Raw genomic sequence first — 23,000 nt, 5'->3', positions numbered from 1 at the left:
TTTGAACACATTTTCGTTAATTTTTGTTTGAAGAATTCCTGATTTAATTTATGAAAGTGACACTTTTGTTCAGTTTAAGTCCATGGTTATGGAAAAGCTTTTTTAATAAACCAAACAAAGCGAACTTTGGATGGCAAATTGAATCTCTGAATCATAAATCAAACCACATAGACTAGACCGTAAACTCTGAAACAAATTCTGAAGGATTTTAGGTCTTAAAAGACTCTGACCTTTGGCGGGTGATGGGCTCCTGGTCTGAGGTGAAGGAGTCGGAGCTGCTGTAACCGTCACCTGCAGGAGAAAAAAAATCTGTCAATCAAGATCTTTCATTTGTATTTAAAAAAGAACCTTTAAAGCATCAGTTTCACTTTGTTTGGCAGCAGTAGCGTGTCACGCATGAAACATGTCTTCAAACATGTGACATGTCTTCAAACACGAAACATATCTTCAAACACGCTGCATGTCTTCAAATATGTGACATGTCTTCAAAGACGTGACATGTATTCAACGTGTGCGTATACACGTAACAGGTCTTCAAACTTGCAACATATTTGCATACATGCGACATGTCTATGAACACGTGAGATGTATTCAAAGACCCAACATGTCCACATATAAAAGAAACGTCTTCAATCACAAAACATGTCTACAAACACGTTACATTTCTTCAACATGTCACATGTCTTCAAACACGTCACACGTTTTCAAACATGTGACACATCTTCAAACATGTCACACGTCTTCAAACACGTGACTTGTCTTCAAACATGTGACACGTCTTCAAACATGTGACACGTCTTCAAACACGTGACACGTCTTCAAACACGTGACATGTCTTCAAACACGTCACACGTCTTCAAACACGTCACACGTCTTCAAACATGTGACTCGTCTTCAAACATGTGACACGTCTTCAAACATGTGACTCGTCTTCAAACATGTGACACGTCTTCAAACATGTGACACGTCTTCAAACATGTGACACGTCTTCAAACATGTGACATGTCTTCAAACACGTCACACGTCTTCAAACACGTGACACGTCTTCAAACACGTGACACGTCTTCAAACATGTGACATGTCTTCAAACATGTGACATGTCTTCAACCATGTGACACGTCTTCAACCATGTGACATGTCTTCAACCACGTGACACGTCTTCAAACACGTGACACATCTTCAAACATGTGACATGTCTTCAAACACGTGACATGTGTTCAAACACGTGACATGTCTTCAAACACGTGACACGTCTTCAAACACGTCACACGTCTTCAAACATGTGACACGTCTTCAAACACCTCACACGTCTTCAAACATGTGACATGTCTTCAAAATCAGCCTCACATCTTCAAACATGTGACATGTCTTCAAACATGTGACATGTCTTCAAACACGTGACATGTCTTCAAACACGTGACATGTCTTCAAACATGTGACACGTCTTCAAACATGTGACATGTCTTCAAACATGCGACACGTCTTCAAACACGTGACATGTCTTCAAACATGTGACATGTCTTCAAACACGCATCACGTCTTCAAACATGTGACATGTCTTCAAACACGTCACGCGTCTTCAAACATGTGACACGTCTTCAAACATGTGACACGTCTTCAAACATGTGACACGTCTTCAAACATGTGACATGTCTTCAAACACGTGACACGTCTTCAAACATGTGACATGTCTTCAAACACGTGACACGTCTTCAAACGTGACATGTCTTCAAACACGTGACATGTCTTCAAACACGTCACACGTTTTCAAACATGTGACATGTCTTCAAACACGTCACACATCTTCAAACACGTGACATGTCTTCAAACATGTGACACGTCTTCAAACACGTGACATGTCTTCAAACATGTGACACGTCTTCAAACATGTGACATGTCTTCAAACACGCCTCACGTCTTCAAACATTTCACACGTCTTCAAACACGCCTCACGTCTTCAAACAAGTCTTCAAACAAGTCTTCAAACACGCCTCACGTCTTCAAACATGTCACACGTCTTCAAACATGCGACATGTCTACGCACAGAGAACACGATGACTGGTTTGAAATAGACGGTCTTGTGGTCAGAACAGACTCACCCACAGCGTTGGCAGCAACAAACTTCATGGAAGCGGGCAACTTGGCTTCTTCTGTCAGTTCTGGAGGCTTAACCAACAGAGGACTTGTGGGATGATTGTGGTCTGGAAAAACAAACATTTCTGTTTATTTTGCTGCAGTCATGTTGATGAGGCTGTGAGGTGAAAGTTGTAGTGGAGTCTAACCGCTGCCGGTCCGCTTCAGCTCCATCTCCTGCATGTGGATCTTACTGGGAGTCATTCGGATGGGAACGGGGTGAACGATGGCCGTGTCCTGGACAGAAGAGGAGAGGATACTTCAACACAAGACGCCAGGAGGGTTTTTCCAAAACATAAGACAAAAACTTCTACTTATTTTAGAGAAGACATGAAATACATTCACCGAACTCCAGAAAATGCTTTAATTTTTTTAATTTAAATTAAACTATTAAACTTATCTTTTAGCCAAAAATGCTAACATTTCCCCTCAATATTTTCATGAAAAGCTAACATAAGGAACCATCAGTGCAGAACAGTTGAAGGAAAAAAATAAGTTTGTGAGCAGTGAGGCTGGACTTGACTTTTCCACATTCTTAATACTTTTAAATATAAAGCTTTGATGAATTTATATTCAAATCACTTATTTCTCTTCAGCTTTTATGATGAGAACTATATTGTTCTTGCCGCCCTGGCTCCTGGATTTTACACGAACCAGAAAATATCAAAATGATGGTTGAGGGGTGATGATCTGTTGTATGGGTATGGAGCTAAATTAGGACCAATATTATTTGAAATTAAATAAAACAAATGGAAAAAAAATATTGATGTTTGGCCAAAAAAATGTAGAGTGCAGAAAACCTTTTGCCATTCTAAAAAAAACTTTATTATTTTCAGCATCAAATGTTCTGTTTTTAAGATTTCAAAACCCAGCATTTTTTTAAGTTTAAAAATCTTTTTTTTTCCAGCTCCGTTTATCGTTTTTGAATCTGAAATTTAAGTTTCAAAACTTTTGGCGATTTTGATTGGTCCTCCGTGTTAGCCCCGCCCCAACGCGCCACAATAGGGCCAAAACTTTTGAAACTGAAATTTTCAGATTCAAAAACAACAACAACAAAAAACTGTATTGAAAGTAAAAAAAAAAAGATTTGAAACTGGAAAAAAAGGTTTGAGTTTCAAAACCTAAAAAAATGGAACAATTGAAGCTGAAAATAATTACGTTTATTTTAGAATATCAAAAGGTTTCGGACAGTTTACATTTTTTTTGGCAAAATTGTCCATATTTTTTCAATTTGTTTTATTTGGGTTTCAAATAATATTTGCCCCAATTTAGCTCCATATATGGGCTTAAATGAAAACGAGTGAAAAGCAGAACTGTTGCTAAAGATCACTTTTTTCAACTCACTAAGTTAAAGGGAGCTTAAAAATTTGAGCAGAATTCTTCCACCTTTGTGACATTTGAAGACTGATTTACAAACAAACAAATCCACAGTCTTTGTCCAATAAACCAGGCAAAGATTTCCTGTTTCTGCTCAACTCTGCTCAGGGATCTATGAGGAACTTCTGAACACTTAAAACCTCAAACTGCTCTTTAACTTTTCACTCTGAAAACCCTTTCAAAGCTCAAAGACTTATGAAAGAAGCTGCACTGGAAGACAAGCAGCTGTTTAAAGTCCAACTCTGATCATCTTATGGTCTATTTTCAAAGCATCTTTAGCTGTTTTTTAATAATGATTATGCTAATTTTAAGCCAAAATTGAAAAAAACGTGATGTTTTCTAGGACATAGATCCTGCAGCGTGGCAGGAGTTCATTAGAAGGGCAGGGCCACCCCGCCCCCTCTTACCCTCCTTGTTACTGAGAGCTCATAGCTGCTCACAAATACGATCTTTTTCAAATGTTTTTTTTCTGCTCTGATTCACAATGATTTAAATGAAGAAATACTAAAAAAAGCTACATTTTCTTTAGAAATGTCCTCCATCGTATGAAAAATGTCACTAGAACAAGTGAAAGTTTTCATGGGAGTGGGTCTTTAGAGAGTAGAAGTGACGTGTTGATTTGTCCCTGAAGTGGTTCTGAATCTGTTCAGGATCATGAAAGCAAAGATTTTCAGATTCAGTTTTCTGTCTCCACAGACTCTTCAGACTTTTTTGCTTTTATTTCTGCATGTTTTAAAAGGAAGCTGTTGATTGGTGGATGTCAGTGTGGAAATTAAAAAAGTAGCTGCTGGACAGAAGAAGCCAGGCGAATCACAGCAGCTGATAGCTGCAACCCTCATGCTCAGAGACAGGCAGGGCGAAGGTTAATGGTCGCTCCATTACAGTGAAAGCATGCAAACTAAGTGATTGACTTACAGGGTCAGCTGGTGCAATGTTAGAGTCAAATTGGGTCAGAGTTTGAGAGCTGGAGGAGCGCTCGCTAAACGTCTCCCACTGCTGCAGGAGACAGACAGAGAGAGTGAGAAAAAACAAAAACACGTCAGTCAGCGGCGCGGTGACATCACACATTACATCATCAGTCTGCGCCGGTGCGATGACGGCGCCGGGAAAGATCGGCAGGCGCGGAATTATCAGAGATTACGTTTGAGGAAGAGGAGGATGGAGGCAGATCACAGCAGGCCGATGGAGAAAACGTAGTAATCAATTCGGGGTCAACGGCAAACGAGGCGCAGACGTGTTCGCTTGTGAGCGTGTGCAGTGCGGTCAAACCTCATTGCTCTGGTTCATCTCGGGCCACGCCTGGTTGAGCGAAGGCATGGAGGGGGACTTGTTGGGGGTGACCTCTACAGGCGACGCCGAGTAGCCCACGTCTGCAGTCGGCTCGGGGACTTCTAAGGAACCAAAAGAAAAACTGTTTCAAAGATTCAGTATTGAAAGATGCTCAAAAAGATTAGATCCGTCGGATTCAGTTTGATTCATTTTTAAGACTTCTTAAAAAATGTGTTTGTATATTATCATCTTAAACAATCATCTTATATTTATTTTTTTATTTTACTGAATTATAATGTTTGAAATGTAAATAATTTGAGAAAACTATTTCAAAATATTTTCATTTTGAGCATTTTAGATTTGACGACTTTTACTTTTCAGCAAAAACTAGGTTTGTCTAAGCATAAAAGTACTTCTTTTCTAATCAAATTAGCTTTATTTGATGCCTATTGAGGTCATTTCTTTGATTAAAAAGGTTTTGCAGTGACTATGGAACATTTGTGAGATCTCAATATAAGAATTTCCACAATACTTCCAATCTCAAATCATATTCTAACCTCTAACTCTGACTTGTGTTATGCGGTAAAGCAGGGCAAGATTTGGCATAGCAACCCCAAATATAACAAGGCCTAAATCTAATCTAATCTAAGATTTAATGTTTTTTTCCTGTTTGTCTTATCGTTTATTTTATCTTTTTTCTTTGTGACAAAAAAACATTAGGTGATGCATGCAGTAGCATTATCTTAACAGAGAGGGCGCTCAAGAGTCAGCCTTTGCTCTTTACTGATAAAGTGTATTCATTAAGAGCCGGTACTTTATGTTTGCTTTGACTGACTGCAAGAATGGTGGATGTTATTTGATTAAAAAACGTGAAGTAATAATGTCTGGATGATTGATACAACACAACTTCATTGAGACTTCTATAACTTAAAGACGATAAAGAAACTTTACTCTGAAGTCACAGAGATTTTTGTCCAGGAGAAACAGTTGGACTTCATTTACAGGTGGTTTGACACGTGTGTCTGTTATCGTCTGTAGCATTCACATCTGTGTGGGTTTTTGTGCTTCAAACTGACTGAAGAGTAATCCTTCACTTCTTTAATTTTCTTCTCCATAATCATCAAAAACATAATAATAACTTCACTAAAAACAAAGGTTGATGTAACAGAGTTAGTGCTTGTTGTATACACATTAATAATCAGTTTTTGAATTTTTGTTATATTTAAACAAATGTTCCCATAGTTAGGAGCTTCAATAAAACAATACCAAAAATAATTTTAATTTGAACTTTTATTTAAAATTTGATTTGGGTGTTAGATGGGGAATTTTAAGAGGTTCTCCAGACTGATTTGTTATTTTCTAAACTCTTTTCAAGCATTCTGTTTCTGTAGATTTGCTCTCAAGACATGTGGTCAGAAACTACATGTTTTAGCACTTTGTTTTGCGGATGATTTGAAATATGATGGGCAGTAAATAAAATGTTCTCCAGTTCTAGAATGACTGTATGGGCCTCTCGTCTGTTTGTAAATCTGGTTCTGAAAGAGTCGGTGTCTCACCAGTCACAACCTTCACCACACATCACTGCTCTAATCATGCTATGCGTCTTCCATGCAACACAAACGCCGCGATCAGGCTGAAAACATTTGGCTGTAGCTCCTCCCTCGCTGGGAGGATATGACCATGTTTTTGGACAGGTGACGAGCCAAGTGATCATAAAAGGGGTGTAAAGATCAGCGTTTTGGCCAAGAAAAAGGCAGTTTTTTACGCTCAAGGAGCAAATCTGCTGCGTGGCGAAGGAGAGGCAGTTGACGCTGGTATCCTCTGTGGACGCTCAACAGCTCCTCTTAAATAAATTAATGTCTGTTTTCACTCTATGACACTATGAAACATCTCTTTCTTCCAAACGCAAATTAAACGTGTATTCTATTGACAAGACAATACATTTAAACCTGGTATTACTTGGAAACCGTAAGAATATGCGTTACAGTCACTTATCTTCTAGGAAATGGAATTTTACAAAAAAAATGAATTAGCAACAGTCACTTGGCAATAGTGCTGCCACAAACGATTATTTTAATAGTCAACTAATTACTGATTATTTTTTTTTGATCAGTCGACAAATCGTTGATGTAAAACACACATCTTGACCATAATTAGCTTTAAACTAACTAAAAACGACATATATAGCATTACCTGTGATAATGCTAATGTGAATGCTTTAAACTGAATTTGGCTGCTTAAGATGGTAGAGCTGATAGTTGAAGAGACTAAAACTGATAGCTAAAAATGCTGAAGCTGATAGCTGAAATTATTAAAGCTGATAGCTGAAAACACTGAAGCTAATAGCTAAAAAAGGCTAAAGCTAATAGCTGAAAATGCTGAAGTTGATAGCTAAAAATGCTGAAGCTGATAGCTGAAACGCTGAAGCTAATAACTGAAAACGCTGAAGCTGATAGCCAGCTACAATATGCCAATAATGTGAAATTAGCCTAAAAAACTGAAAAATTCCTTTATTAGCCAAAATAGTCAGTATTTAGCTGAAATATCAGGTAAACTCCAAAATAGCCTAAAAAACATTAATAAATGCCAAAATAGTCCATAAAGCTAGCAGAATGCCATTATAACTTTCAACTTTACTACACTCTGACTCCATATACTATATAGTAACTGTTTGACTATTAAATTAGTCGTCAACTATGTTAATAGTCGATTAGTTGAATAATCGTGTTAGCCCTACTTGGCAACCCAGAGAAAAAATCCTGGAGCTGCCCCAGCAGTAAAGGTCTATTTAGTAACTGCGATTTTTAACAATCCTCAGCAGATCCTTTTGGGAGAAGGAAAAAAAATCCCTGAAGTTGTTTGTTTCAGATTAACTGCTTCACGTTATTAAGAACAGACTGAGAGAAAAGCTTCAGGTTTGAATGGATTTTTTGACTCTGAAAAGTGACATTATCCTAAAATCCTGGTGTGACTCACTCTTGGATTGTGTTTGGGCTGTAAACTCAGGTTACTGACCTTTTAATGTTAGTCGTCATGGCAAAGAGGGGTGGAGTCAAGTTTTGTGACAATACATTTTTTTTGATTGTGTATGTTTTAACATGTAAAGTTCTGATATTTTTTAATAACTTAGACTGAATAAAAAAAACTGAAGTGAAAATGTCAAAAACTCATATAGTTGTGTAAATGTGGACCAAATGTTTCTTTAGTATGAAAAAACAAGCGTGTTTATCGTTTATGAGCTCAATCCTCAGGTCGGGAACCCTTAAGTTGAGGCAGTAAAACAGGAAGTCGCACCTGCTGAATCATCCAGGTCAATCAGCTTTGGCATCAGGCTCTCTGGCAGCTTCTCCGGCAGGTCGTAGCCGTTCTTTCTGGCCACCACCAGGTGAAAGGCGGCGCAGAACTCGTCCAGCGTCAGCGCTCCGTCTTTGTCAAAGTCCGACAGCTCCCTGCAGACACGGGTTTCAGTGGCTACAGCTTCTGTCAGATCTTCAAGGAACGCGCCGTTAGACGTGACTCACCAGATATGTGACAGTTCTAAGATGGGTAACTTTGATTTGGTGAAGAACTCTTTAGCTGCTGAGCCTGAAGCACAAAAGCAAAGCGTGAGTTCCACTCAGCAGGAACGGGATCCGGCAGCAGCGGGACGTCCCCCACCTGGGATGAAGCCGGTGAGGTCGGGCTGAATGGTCTTGAACTGGTTGATGTAATACTGCCGCTGCTCGTCCGTGATCTTCCAGGGGTCGTCGTAGCCGCTGGACTGCCGCTGGATCTCGTTGGTTAGTGCTGACGACGTCACGGTTCGTACTGTTGTGCTTTCCTGAAGCGAAAAATGAAACACATGCATTTCAACTGCAGGATCCTCACCTCAATAGAAGAATTTGTTCTGTGCACATTCATGAAAACAGCTAAACAGAAGCATCATTTCAAACTGAATAAGGCAGATTTGAAGAGTTTTTCCAAGATAATCGGAAGAGTCTCTGTATTAAGATGAAATTAGCTTGAGGGTTCAGTTAGAGGGCCCAAAATTATGGGGTCAAATCAGGATCAGCTTAAAGTGAATGAAAAACCAGATTGAAAATTTGAAAGCGGTTTGAAAAATGAAAATACGTATCGAAAACTTGAAAATTTGAAAAAAGTAAAATTTGAAAACTTAAAATAAATACTGAAAATAAAAAAATGTAAATTTGAAACTATTTCCAATTTATTTATTTATTTATTTATTGTAATTTCAACTTTTCCTTTTTTCATTCTTTAATTTAAGTTATCTGTTGTCCCGGTAGCCAATCAGCTCAAAGCCCCGCCCCCATGCAAAATTAGGATCAGCTCAGCAGCAAAAACTCGAAAATCAGAATTCAAACTGTAAACTGGGAACTGAAAGTGAAGATTCCGAAAAGCTGAAAATTCAAAACAGGAGCTGTTACTTATAGATACGTTATTTTTCAATTGGTAATTTTACATTTATAGCTTTTTTATTTAAGTTTTTTTTTTTTTTCTTAAATATACATACCGGTATATTGTTCAAATTTTCAAGTTTTATTTCAAGGTTTCAATTTTATTTTCTCAAATGTTCTTTTTTTATTTAAATTTACAATGTCTTGATTTCAGATTTTATTTTTTTTTTTAGTTACAATGTCTGTTTTTCAAATTTTCAATCTTTTTTTTTTTTTGTTCACTTTAAGCTGATCCTGATTTGACCCCCCATACGGATTTAGTCAAGCGGCACTGACCGAATGGAAAATCCTTCAGAGAAATTAAAGCAAACAAAAACTGAACAGATATTAACTATAGGAATATACACATAAGTACATTCATTGTTTATTAGTTAAGTGTATATCTGTACATCTTAATTCTACATTTTTGCTTCCATGTGTGGCCTCATCCCCGCTCAAGGTTTGGTTCAGGCATGGAGGAAAAACAAACCCACTCTCCTGGGAACGCCACATCCAAGGTCAGGGTTTGACACATTTGGGAGGTCGCAGATGAAATGAGCTGTGGACTGACGATACTGCTACTTTGTAAACACAGAGCAGTGGCACCAAGACCCTTTGTGAATGAATCGACTCTTTCCAGATGATCCTCAAATTTCTCTTTTCTCAATTTAATTTGGACAAAAAAATAAATGTGATGGTTTCATTTACTTTGCTTTCAGAGTTATTTTCACTAATTCTTAGTTAAACTCTTGATGTTTATTTTTAAATGTAATTTTAGATTCATTTACATTTTTTTTCCTGACCATCCAGCGTTCAATCGAGCAAGTCCTTCTCTTTTCAGCCACTAGAGGTCACAACAGTACAGGACGATGGTTTTTATGTAATCCAGTAAACCTGAATTGCAATCCCTTCACTTTATAAAACAGGAATCTACTGACTGTCATGTCCTAAATTTGTTGACTTAAATGTTTATTCAATTATTTTCAGAAACTAACTGTAAACGGATCTTTATTTCTGTATTTTATCTTTAACTTCTTATCTTTTTTGGTGTATTTTTGATTTGTCTTCTATGAGCTAAGATTGTTTCTGTGTGACCTCCTGTTTGTGAATCTCATGTTTTTCAGATCCTAAAATCTACTTTCTGTTACATTTTGAAGACATACTGACTTTTTTTCCCCAGAGGAGACAACTCTGCACAATTCTCCAGATTCCTTTGGATTTTAAACAAAGCAGGATTTCCTAGAATCCCAACACAGCGCCGTCCCACCTGAACAGATGAAGGGTGCGCAGCCGGAAGGGTGCTGGAGGGCGGGGTGTCTGCCGTGAAACTGACCCAGCTTTCCTGACCTGCAGGAGGTGGTGAGTGGGACGGCCACATGCCGTCAGCGCCAGCTGGACCTGCACCAGCAGACAACACGCCACGTTATTCCCACGGGATATTTCAAACCCACCAACATCCACAGCTGCTTTCTGCTCCGGACAGACGCTGCAAACTTCAAGCCCAACGTTTCTGCTCTTGAATTCTAAAGGCTTCATCTTCAGTAGCAACTCCCGTCAAAACTAGAGCTGTTGCCACCAATAAAAAATAACAGAATTACTTTCACTCTGACAGTTTGTGCAATTAACGCAATTCAAATAGCTTCAGAAATCTGAGAAAAGCAGTTTTAATGCTCATGTGTGACACTTTTAAGTAAATTATTGCATATAAGTTCATCAATAGAGTGTAGTAAGGGTAGAAAAGTTTAGTGCAGTGTAGTAAAGTGTTGCAAATCAACACTCTAGTAACGTGTAGTAAAGTTTTGCATATCCTTGCTTTAGTAAAGTGTAGAAAAGTTTAGTAAAGTATTGCATATTAGCGCTTTAGTAAAGTGTAGCGAAGTTTAGTAAAGTGTAATAAGGTATAGTTAAGTGTAGCAAAAATTAGTAAAGTGTTGCATATCCGTGTTTAGTAAAGTTTAGCAAACCGTTGTGAAGTTTCGTAAAGTATTGCATACCAGTCCTTTAGTAAAGTGTAGCAAAGTTTAATAGTGTAGCAAGATTTAGTAAAGTGTAGTTAAGTTTAGTAAAGTCTTGCATATCCGCATTTAGTAAAGTGTAGCGAAGTTTAGTAAAGTAGTAGAGATTAGTAAAGTGTGGTGAAGTTGACTAGTGTAGTAAAGTTTAGTACAGTGTTACATATCAGCACTTTAGTAAAGTGTAGTGAAGTTTAGTAAAGTGTAGTAAAGTTTAGTAAAGTGTTGCATATAAGTGCTTTAGTAAAGTCTAGTGAAGTTTAGTAAAGTCTAGTGAAGTTTAGTAAAGTGTAGTGAAGTTTAGTAGAGTGTAGTAAAGATTAGTAAAGTGTAGTAAAGATTAGTAAAATGTAGTGAGGTTTACTAAAGTGTAATAAAGATTAGTAAAGTGTAGTAAAGATTAGTAAAGTGTAATAAAGATTAGTAAAGTGTAATAAAGATTAGTGAAGTGTAGTAAAGATTAGTGAAGTGTAGTAAAGATTAGTAAAGTGTAGTAAAGATTAGTAAAGTGTAGTAAAGATTAGTGAAGTGTAGTAAAGATTAGTAAAATGTAGTAAAGATTAGTAAAGTGTAGTAAAGATTAGTGAAGTTTACTAAAGTTTAGTAAAGTTTAGTACAGTGTTGCATATCAGTGCTTTAGTAAAGTGTAGTAAAGATTAGTGAAGTCTAGTAAAGATTAGTAAAGTGTAGTAAAGATTAGTGAAGTGTAGTAAAGATTAGTAAAGTGTAGTAAAGATTAGTGAAGTGTAGTGAAGATTAGTAAAGTGTAGTAAAGATTAGTAAAGTGTAGTAAAGATTAGTAAAGTGTAGTAAAGATTAGTAAAATGTAGTGAGGTTTACTAAAGTGTAGTAAAGATTAGTAAAGCGTAGTAAAGATTAGTGAAGCGTAGTAAAGATTAGTAAAATGTAGTGAGGTTTACTAAAGTGTAGTAAAGATTAGTAAAGCGTAGTAAAGATTAGTGAAGTGTAGTAAAGTGTAGTAAAGATTAGTAAAGTGTAGTAAAGATTAGTAAAGTGTAATAAAGATTAGTAAAGTGTAATAAAGATTAGTGAAGTGTAGTAAAGATTAGTAAAATGTAGTAAAGATTAGTAAAGTGTAGTAAAGATTAGTAAAGTGTGGTGAAGTTTACTAAAGTTTAGTAACATGTAGTGAAATTTACTAAAATGTAGTAACGTTTAGTACAGTGTTGCATATCAGTGCTTTAGTAAAGTGTAGTAATGTTTAGTAAAGTGTTGCACACCAGTCCTTTTGTAAAGTGTAGTAAAGTGAGTGTAATAAACTTTAAGTGTTGTTCATCACCGCAAAGCTACTTTTCTCAAACGATTGAAATTTGGATTGATCTCTTAAATGGTTAAGAGTTACTGTAAGTCAAAGATGAATGTTAAATGTGTTTTATGTGTAGCTTTTCCTGAATGGTGAACACTTCACCTGTTTGTGGTTCTCTGAACTGAGTCCATGCAACTCCAGGTGCAGCCACAGCCGCCGGTCTTTCTGCGTTTCCTCCGCTAGGCTGCCGCTTGTGCTTCCTCCAGGAGTGAGGGGAGGTGGGGGGCGACTGGTGAGGTGAGACGACTGGCGACGTGGGTTCAGGCTGGAAGACATACTGACACGTTCAGAAGGGAGAAGAGGTGGACTGGGGCACAGCCAAGTGCCTGCAACAGCTGCTGCAGCTTTATCAAGGCTCTGAGGCTTTATCTCTGTGAGGCGCCTGCAGCAGAGCACGAGCCGCCAGAGGCTAAACGTCTGTTTGGACAAGTTTCACAACCCATTCATTTGTCTTTAACAGCAAAAACTAATTTTAGCAGCAAGTTTGCAAAATGCTTCACTGCTACAGTCTAGCATTGCTAGAATGTACAGAACAACAGATTTCATATTAAGACAATTTCAAAACAGACATGGTGTACCACAGGGCTCTAAGCTCAACACTCTTCCTTTCTTACATGCCCACATTGTTGTGCTGATTTCACAAAGCTAACCTTAAATAAACCTGAGTAGTTTAGGAGTTCAGAGTACGATAAATTAGTCAGGATGAGAAGACTCCGTAAGCATCTTATACTACACTTTCTCAGCTCCCCTCGATAAAATTTGTAAGGAACATATCAAATCCTTTATTTTCCTTTGAAAAAATGTACAGGTTCCTTATGAATTAGTTATGGTTGTTCTTACTAATTCTGAACCAATTTTCTGTACTACACGACACTCAAAAATCTTTCCAAATGTTTTAGTACATCTTTGGTAAACTACAAAGCTGCTTCATGGATTGTTAGAGCATTATGGGTATTGTGGTCAGGAGCCTGGCCTGTCCGTCAACATAATGAAATGCAAAATTGAGAGTGTTGCTCTGTATTTGATGTTAAAACTGAACAATGTTAGAAGTTGTTGTCAATAAAGTTCAGCTCATCTGTTCCATTATTCTCTCTGTAAAGGTTGAGTATTGGTGATAGAAAAGAAAATGAAGAACAACACAGTTCACTAGAAAAGAACAAGGAAAAAATGATGTTTTAGACCATAAATAGTTACTTTAAAAAGTATTTCCTTAAAAGAGTTTGTAAAATTAATGTCTGTGAGTTTATAAAGATGTTCATTTAGTCAGCAATGTATGTTTTGGTCGGCAGAGTGTTAGCATTAGCCGTCCTATGGGAAATTCCATTAAACATTAGCATCCAGCTAGTAGACTTTAGCTTTATGTGATAAATCGATTTAAATTTTTATAAATTGATTATTGATCAATTAAGCTTAAATCGATTTAAATTGATCAATTGATCATTGATTAATCGATTTTATCTACTCAACGTAGGCATAGAAACATTGACTAAGATTAACTGAGACCAATCACTGCTAACTGAACATCTGGTTCCAACATGGCAGCGTCCATAAAAAAATGTCGACTGAATCGACTTCACTTGGTTGGAGCTGGACTCACTGGGCCAAGCTCTCATTTATGGTCTCATGTACACATGGTTGGGTCCATCTCGGTTGAATGTGGGAACAGCCCAGGCTTAAGAAAAATGAGCAAACACTAAAAACAAACAAGCCTGGTGGCTTTTGAAGCAAACAGATACATTTACACACTATTTTTAATCTTCAAGTACAACAAGGTTCAGGAGTAGATTGACGATAAGAGTTACTAACCTGTGTTTCTATGCTGGGGGCGAGGGGCTGGATGACTTCATGGACGGGGTGTGCTGTGGTTGAAGGAGGACCCTTCTTGTTCTGGAGACCCCTACCTGGTGGTCTGGGTATTACTGCAATACCAGGGGGTGGGTACAAGCCCTGACCGTCTGCATCCTGGTACAGAGCAGCGTGTCTCGCTTCTGCCTCGTTCTTCCCCACGATGAACCTGGGCAGCGGCAGATCCTTGACTGGCCAAACACAAAGGAAAGTCAGAAATGAACAGGACTGCGTGAACCTTCCTCACGGGCGCTGGAGCAGATTCCCAACATTTTCCTGAAAGCATCCGATGATACAGCTGCCTAGCAAGCGCACAGCTGTGACAAAACAGACAGTGAGAGCTTTCATTTCTAAAATAGCTGCTTCCACATAGAGAGACACAAACGTATCCATTCAGCTGAAGATGCTGATATGAAACACTGTGCTCACATCCAGGCAGGAAGAACACAGACAACAAACAACCATCAAGCTACACAGTGTGTCTCTGTCAGAGAGGAAGCGGCCTGTGGCTTCCGCTTTTACAGTGGGGCAATAAAAGTGTTCATCGGTCACTGATTCTGAAAGTTGTCTCCAATAAAAAGATGAGCATGGTCGGCCGGTAAAGTTCATCACAGACAATTCAACTGTGAGAAAAGAGTGGGACAGACCTACTCAAGGGAGCTGGTCAATGACATGTTCCTCTGTAATAGTGTGTTTCCATCCCAGAAAATATCCCAAACTAACCTGTGTTACCATAGCAACCAAGGTAGTCATACAAACCTTGGTTGCCACAGTAGCCAATGTTAGTACAGTAAACTGTATTACCACATTAATAATGTCCTTTGTTACTATATAGGGCTGCCACAATTAGTCACGACTAATTTAATAGTTGACGTTACTTTATATCATATGGAGTCACAGTGTAGTAAAGTTGAAAGTTATAATGTCATTCTAATAGCTTTTTGGACTATTTTGGCATTTATTAAGATTTTTTAGGCTATTTTGGAGTTTCGCTAATACTTCAGCTACATGCTAGCTATTTAGCCCAATTTAGGCTTTCATTGTTTCTTAGGCTAATTTGGCATTTAACTAATATTTTAGCCTACAATCAGCTTCAGCGTTTTTAGCTATTAATTTCAGCATCTTCAACGGACAAATTCAGCTTACAGCATTCACACCAGTATTATCGCAGGTACTGCTATATATCTAGTTTATAGTTACTTTAAAGTTAATGATGGTTAAGATGTGTGCTTTACATACAGTTTGTGCATGAACTGATTAGTCAACTAATCAGAAAAAATAATCAGTGATTAGTCGACTATAAAAATAATCGTTTGTGGCAGCACTATTACCATAGCAACAAAGGTTGCTTCCGTTATCTTTGTTTCCACAGAAACGGAAACATTTGTGGCCACAGCAACACTGGTTGCCAGTAGGATGTCAGCCCTGGAGGCCTGGAGTCTGACACCCTTGACATTAAAGATCGCTGTCAATCTCGCTCCAACTGGAGCTCTGAGTGAGATCTGACCTGGCAGAGTAAAAACGACTACAAACACGGTAAAGAAAATGACCAGAAGCACATGGGGTAACTGGTCAGTGAATCTTAGAGGGCCAAGACATAGTATGCTACTATACTAGAGAGATATTGCAACGTCTGTTACCATAACTAAACAGGTTACTCTAGTAACCTTTGTTACAGCAGCTACAGTTACTCTAGTAACATTTGTTATCAGAGCCAAACAGGTCACTCTAGTAACCTTTATTACAGTAGTCAAGCAATTAACTCAAGTAAACCGTTACCATAGCTAAACATGTTGATGTAAAACACTTTGTTACCACATCTGTAACTCTTGTAACCTTTGTTAACATAACTAAACCTGTTACTCTAGTAACATTTGTTACAAATCTAAACAAGTTACTCCAGTAACCTCTGTTATCATAACTAAACCTACTACTCTAGTAACATTTGTTTCATACAATATTCTGAATTTTTAGTCCATTTTTCAAAGTTCATTCAATTTTTCTGTCACATATAATCAGTTGTTTTGTGTTTTTGTGTTTACATGTAGAATTTTTTGTTCTATAAAAGTTGAATCAAATCTGTCAATAGCAGCTGTGCTGATACTCTTCTCAGCAGAAATGAGATAAACTAAATGATGAATCAACAATGAAATATTCTAAATATGCACAGAAAAATGTAAACATGAATACTGCTGTGGCGGTGACACGTGTAAACGCCTCGCTCTCAGGATCGGCGTGCAGTAAACAGTGACTGTGCTGTAAACAAAAACAGGTAACATCCGAGCGCTTTGGACTCACCCGAATTCAGGCTCTCCACCCTGAGGGGCAGCCCCGCCTGGGCGATGGCAATAAGCTTCAAGGCGATGTAGAACTGGCTCCGCCCAAAGTGACCCAAACGAGTGGCTCCACACAGCTCTGTGATCTGCACCCACCCCCAAAAACAAGACTCTTTATTCATCTGGACAGAGCGAGATCTCTGTCATGATCCACACCTTCAGAAAATTCCACATTCCAAAAACAAACAGAACAGTGACTGAAGGTTTGCTTTCAGGGACGGAGTCTTTGTTCCTGCTCTGCTACGACACATCAAGGCTCAGGTCACAGAGGAACTTCAGCGCTGAAAGCAGCACAGCTGACTGACCCCGAAGCGCCCACAGAGCGCCTGGCGCAGGCCGACACTCGGCTCTGTGCGCTCCAAGGCCTGCTGGGTGATTCCACAGCACCCCGACGCTCCTCGCTGACCTTGAAGGGATGCTGAGTCACAAAGAGCTAACTGTGACCTCTCCAGAAAGCCTGAGTCACGCTGCATCTTCACTGCCTGCTCAAGACTGGGAGAGCAGGCGTTTGTGATTTCAAAGCGAGAGCTTTAAAACCTGAGTCAGCATTACTCATTAGTTTCATTGTTTGAAACTACGCACGCGCTGCTCTGCGTGACGACAGGATGTGAACAGGAAACCTCCACTGATAAAAGCTTTAAAGGCTCCAGAGCAGCAGTCAATACTGCATCCCTTCTGGATTTGTGTGCAGGATTCAAAAACATTCCCAAGCTCATCCCTGTTGCATCGAGCCGTCAAGGACTCTCCGAGCTAACCTTCAGAAAACACAGCGGCAAAGCCAAACACACAAGTATTTACTGACTTTCTCTTAAAACGCTCTGCCTTCAATGCTGAGACAAATTAAAGACGCTCTCAATGAAAACAGTGTTTTTTAACATGTTAAAGTAAAATGTTTCTTATAATAGAGGACTTCAACAAAAGAATTTAAAATTAAAACTGTGTTTCTACGTAATTCTTTATTGAAATTATGATGATCAGGAGCAGATGGAAACCAACAGTTTGAAAGAACTTTTAGTTTTGAAATAGACGGGCCAAAGTCTCCCTGCTCCGCTCCATTCTGATGCATCCACTTATCCTGCCGCTCTGGAGAAACTATGTCCTAGAAACTACTGTCTAACAGAAGTTGTTTGATAAGCTACCGAGCATCAATAACTAAAATAGAAATTCACTTTTTTCTCGTATGTTAACATTACTCAAATTTCTTAAGGGTGTGTCATTTCCTAACAGAAATCACAGAAATAGATGTTTGTGTGAATGTTTTACAGCATTCACATAAACAGTCTATCACAGTCTATCACTCTAGTGATTCTCCTGCTCCTTTCTGTACATTTTGTGGCACGAAAAAAACTCAACCACACATTCAAACATTTTGAAATAATGTAAAATATGCGTCTTTTAGTTTTTTAGGGTAATTTGGAATTTAGCTTTTAATTTAGCATGCTAGCTGTTTTTGGCTAAATTACAATTTTTTCCGTTTTTTTTTTTTAGCTAATTTGGAGTTTAGCTAATATTTTAGCATTATGCTAGCTGTTTTGACAAATTTAGACATTTTTCCAGTTTTTAAAGCTAATTTGGAATTTAGCTAATATTTTATTTAATATACTAACTGTTTTAGAAAAATATGACATTTTCTCGTTTTTCATGCTAATTTGGAGTTCAGCTAATATTTTAGCATTATGCTAGCTGTTCTGGCAGTTTCAGACATTGTTCCAGTTTTTAAGGCAAATTAAGAGTTTAGTTAATAATTTAACCATAAGCTAGCTGTTCTGACAAAATTAGACACTTTTTTGGCTAGTTTGACATTTAGCTAGTATTTTAGCATTTTCAGCTATCAGCTATTATCTTCAGCAGCCACATTCAGCTCAGAGCATTCGAACTATCACAACTTTTATTTATTTTTGGTTACCTTTGCTTTTTTAAATGTTGGGTTTAATTATTTGCAAGTAGAATCAACACCCAAATGCTTGTCCAAAAATGTGTTGATAGCTTGACGTTGCAGACACCTGAGGGAAGAGCTACTGTCAGTATTCCTCTGTGTGTTAAGCATAAGTCAATTTTTAAGGGGTGTGTCTTGTGTTTGCTAACAGGAGTTGCTGAAATGAGCCATCTTTAGGACTGTTTAATTTTAGCTTTGCTTGGGTCTTTTTTATTTTTAAGGTTGGGTTCAATTATGTTCTAATAAACAATACTAAACTACCAAGCAAACTCTTCTAGCAAGAAACTATTTTAGCTAGCTATGATGCTATTAAATAACTAGCTCCAGTCATCTTTTAAATTATTGTAAAACTGTTTCCAGTGTTTTTATTTATTTATTTATTTTTAACTATGATTGTGCCGTTTTGGCCAAAATCACAAGTGCTGTTTTCAAGGACATAGTTTCTGCAGAGCAGCAAGAGTTCATTAGAAACTCACCTCTGAGTTTCTGGCTAAGATTAAATCATCCATCTGCTTACATTCTGTCCTTCTAATTTACAGCTTACACACCCAACCTAACATCACCAGTGCTACAAAAATGACGGGATGGTATCGATAATACTTTCCAGAAATGATTTGATTCAAAAGAGCATGGATTGATTTGATACAAGTTTACAGATTTAGACACATTTGTTTAGAAATACATTAATAATCTACTGTATGATTTGAATATATTTATATGAATCTGATCCAGTTCACATACTGTAAATGTATCAGTGAAATAATGAGATTGTTAATATCATCCAGTGTTACATGGATTCTCTAAAGGAGAAGTTCTAACTAAAATGTTCAGATCATTAACATTGGAAACATTGTTCTGCTTCTCCTGGAGGACGTTTCAGTTTGACCACTAGGTGGCGATCACACTATAGCATTACACTTTTTTCAATAAGAATAAGCAAAGAGGGAGTAAAAAATTGTGTTTTAAACCACAAATGGTTACTTTAAAAATATTTCCTTAAAATAGTTTGAAAAATTCCTGTCTGTAAAGATGTTTATTTAGTCAGCAATGCATGTATAGGTCGACCGAGCGTTAGCATTAGCCGTTAGCATCAAACTAGCGTCCTTTAGCTTTGTGATAGATTGATCTCTATTTTTATTAATCTGTTATTGATCTATTAAGTTTAAATTGCTTTATCAATTTTACCAACCAGCCCTAGAAAAATGGCCAAAAACATCAGAGCCATAACCGTAAAGTTCTGATCCAGAATCCAGCTACACGAGGAAAACAAAGACGTTCATGGATCTATTCGTCTCTGAGTGGATGCATCAGAATGGAGCAGAGCAGGGAGCTCTTGGCTTGCCGTATTAACTTATACAATACACAATTTTGCAGACTTTCGATTGATTTGGAGAAAGATATACTTTAGTTTTCTTTCTTTATGTCATCCATCAGAAAAATCCCACGTTAAAAACACCAGAAGCACCTTTCTCATCAGTGTGGGTCTTTCATATTGGATTTTATTTATATCTAAAGTAAACAAGGATTAAATCTTTACTATTAATTTATAATTAACACCTTTATTAAATTGTTTGCTGATTGGGAGATTGGACATTTTTAGTATTTTGAAAGCAGAGCAGGTTTTAAAACTTTTGACACTTAGTGTGAGTAAAACACCAGGAGAAGATCTGATCAGGTATTTGCTGAAAGCAGAGCTCCACAACCGTCCTCTGGTCAGAACAGGGCTGAGCCAGCACACTGGATCTCCAGCACCAGAACCTGACAGTTTCTACGGTCGGATGAGGCTGAGAGCAGCTTCCTGCTCCATGGCAGGCTAACGTTAGCTAAAGGAGGGTGTGTCTCTGCCATCACGAGGGGGTCTCGCATCTGAGCGCGAGGACAGGTGAGCTCTGACAGCCTCCAAACTTCATCAGGGAGCGGCGCCATGTTTGGGTCAGAGAGAACTCCCCCAAACTACGGGTTAGCTTACCTGTAGGACAACTTCGCTGGGTAGCTGGGCCGCCCGGAAAAGGTCAAGAACTCTCCCGTTTGAGGCCACTTTCTTGGTGTTGTCCGTGTCGCAGTAAACGAACAGTTCCGAGTAGTACTTCTGCTCCACGTCGCTCAGCGTGAGGCTCTCCATCGTAGCACCGAGCTGACCCGGGGAGCAGCAGCGCTAGCCCTTAGCCAATGGCTGGGGCAGGATCCGAGAATGGGCGAGACTTCAGCGGGATCCCAACTCCGCTAGCGTTATTTCCGAGCTAACGGGGACACCGAGCACCGCGCGAGAGCTGCCCCCGCCGTCCGTGACCGTCTGCGGGCGAGCGCGGCCGACTTCCACCGGACTGGTCCGCCCACGAGCGGCTCCGCACAGTTGGTTAACTTGTTGGGCAGCCTGGCAGAGTGGCCAACAGCTGGCTAGTAAAGCGGAGAGCTAACCTCCAATCAAAGTCACTAACGGGAGGCTAACTAGCTGTCCAGCGCCTCGATCTGGACCCGTACCGCATGAATCCGACCTGAAAGCTCCGCTTTCTCCACAATGCGCTCCGGGGAGGAGATTCTGCGCTTCGCCGCAAACCGCGTCCTCCACGGCGCCTTTACGAGTAAAGTTTTAGGATCTTTGGGCTCCTTCCTCTAGTAATCATAGCCGCCATTCCTGCCCCCTTCGGAAAGGTACTTGGAGTTACGAAACTACTTCCGTGGAAGACTTTCAAAATAAAGTACACTTTCAGCAAAACTTGTTTTGTTTTGCCATTTTTTATTTGAGTACAAAAAGACTAGAATAAGAATAAAAGCAATGATAATTACTATTTTAGTATTAGAATTTTGAAATGAACCTGTTAAGAAGGGCGCAAATGCAAATTAAATGTAACATTACCACAAAATAAGAAAATCTGTTATTAAAAATCTTTCTCGATATGAGTAAATAAATGCAGGACATTTATGGAGCTACATTGGGGCCGATATTATTTCAAACCCAACAAAACACATTAAAGAAAATATTTGTTTGGCCCCCCCAAAAAAAAAGTAAAAATGTTTGAAACTTCTTACTAGTTCCTTTTTAGTGTTAGACCCGCCCCATCGCACCCCAGTGGGGCCAAAAGTTTTAAAACTAAAATTTTCAGATTAAAAAACAAAGGTTTGAAAGTGAAAAAAAACTTTTGAAATTGAAATTCTGAGTTTTGAAACCCCAAAAACAGAACATTTGAAGCTTTGGACAGTTTTGGAATTATTTTTTTTTGTTTTGCTTTTTGTTTTTGGCCAAACAGCAATATATATATTTTTTAATTTGTTTTATTTTGGGTTTCAAATAGGATTGGCCTCAATTTAGATTCATACACTTCAGCATAAATATAAAATTATATTTTAAATGACTGAATCAAAGTAGCCAAAATAATTTTCATCTTAAAGATATTTAATTGATTAATCGTTATTTACTCCCAAAGTCAATCCATCAATGCATTATTACGCACTATTGGGTACGCAATTAAAAAGTAATAATAAAAAAGTGAAAAAAAGTCGTAAAATTATGAGGAAAAAGTCAACATTTTACAAGAATGAAGCCATTCAATTATTAGAAAATAAGTCAAAATTTTAAAACAAAAAAGTTGTATAAATATTTTTGAAGCAGTCAGCTGCAGTTTTAAACATAAAAGTAAATGATAAACTCAATATCGTTTCTATAGGTTTTACTTTTTGAACCTCACTTTTTTATTAATCTCTTTCCCGCACAAATTTAAAATCACTTACCACTACAACTCATGACAGAAGTTCTCAGGAAATGACTTCATGCCCACATTTATAGTTAAAAGAGTTCTGAAATGAACATGCTTGACAATAACTAGCAGTAGAAACCAACAATGTCAATAAGATCACCTTTAAAATATTTTTTTAACAGCAATTAGTCATTTCACAAAAAGAGAAATATTAAAAGAATCATTTCGTTTATTAGGAAAGATTGAATTCACAGTTTATATAGGTCGAGTTTTGAGTTTGCTCAAGAATCCTTGAAAATTGAAATAAAAATGCTGAAAAATTTGCTCAAAATTTAAATTCATTGCATTTAGCAAAAACTTGATATAAAAAATGACTGAGATCAAACATTGACCACATATTTATTTAAGTTTCCAACTTATGTGAAGTATTTTTAGCAGCAAATATTTAAAAACCAACACATCTATTTCAGTAAACATTATTATAATTCTTAAATTGTTCAGAAACTTTTACACTGAAAGTCAAATAGGGCAACTTCCGGCATGAAGCTCGTCTCTTTAGTTTCCAGCTTGATGTTTTGTGACGTCACGAAGTCACTGTCCGAGTCAGCATGAGCCAGAGCGTTGTTACGCTTGGCCT

The 23,000-nt window shown here is 38.0% G+C and overlaps 1 protein-coding gene across 1 annotated transcript in view; it reads right to left on the bottom strand.

Annotated features, from left to right (window-relative positions):
• Nucleotides 1-21,342, bottom strand: part of reps1 (RALBP1 associated Eps domain containing 1) — a gene marked incomplete in the record, with an annotated part of 25,364 nt that extends 4,022 nt beyond the window's left edge. The window contains 13 exon segments of the mRNA XM_024290750.2: nt 231-291; nt 2,100-2,201; nt 2,283-2,370; nt 4,426-4,506; nt 4,780-4,901; nt 8,074-8,228; nt 8,301-8,364; nt 8,437-8,599; nt 10,480-10,610; nt 12,654-12,816; nt 14,358-14,587; nt 16,695-16,818; nt 20,638-21,342. Of these exon segments, the coding sequence (XP_024146518.1) occupies nt 231-291; nt 2,100-2,201; nt 2,283-2,370; nt 4,426-4,506; nt 4,780-4,901; nt 8,074-8,228; nt 8,301-8,364; nt 8,437-8,599; nt 10,480-10,610; nt 12,654-12,816; nt 14,358-14,587; nt 16,695-16,818; nt 20,638-20,790 (1,637 nt within the window).
• Between the last annotated feature and the right edge of the window lie 1,658 nt (nt 21,343-23,000).

Source organism: Oryzias melastigma, linkage group LG24 (genome assembly GCF_002922805.2).
Source record: "Oryzias melastigma strain HK-1 linkage group LG24, ASM292280v2, whole genome shotgun sequence".
In the NCBI taxonomy this organism is placed as follows: domain Eukaryota; kingdom Metazoa; phylum Chordata; class Actinopteri; order Beloniformes; family Adrianichthyidae; genus Oryzias; species Oryzias melastigma.
Note: the sequence above shows the minus strand (reverse complement) of the source record. Positions and strands in the feature narration are given on the sequence as shown.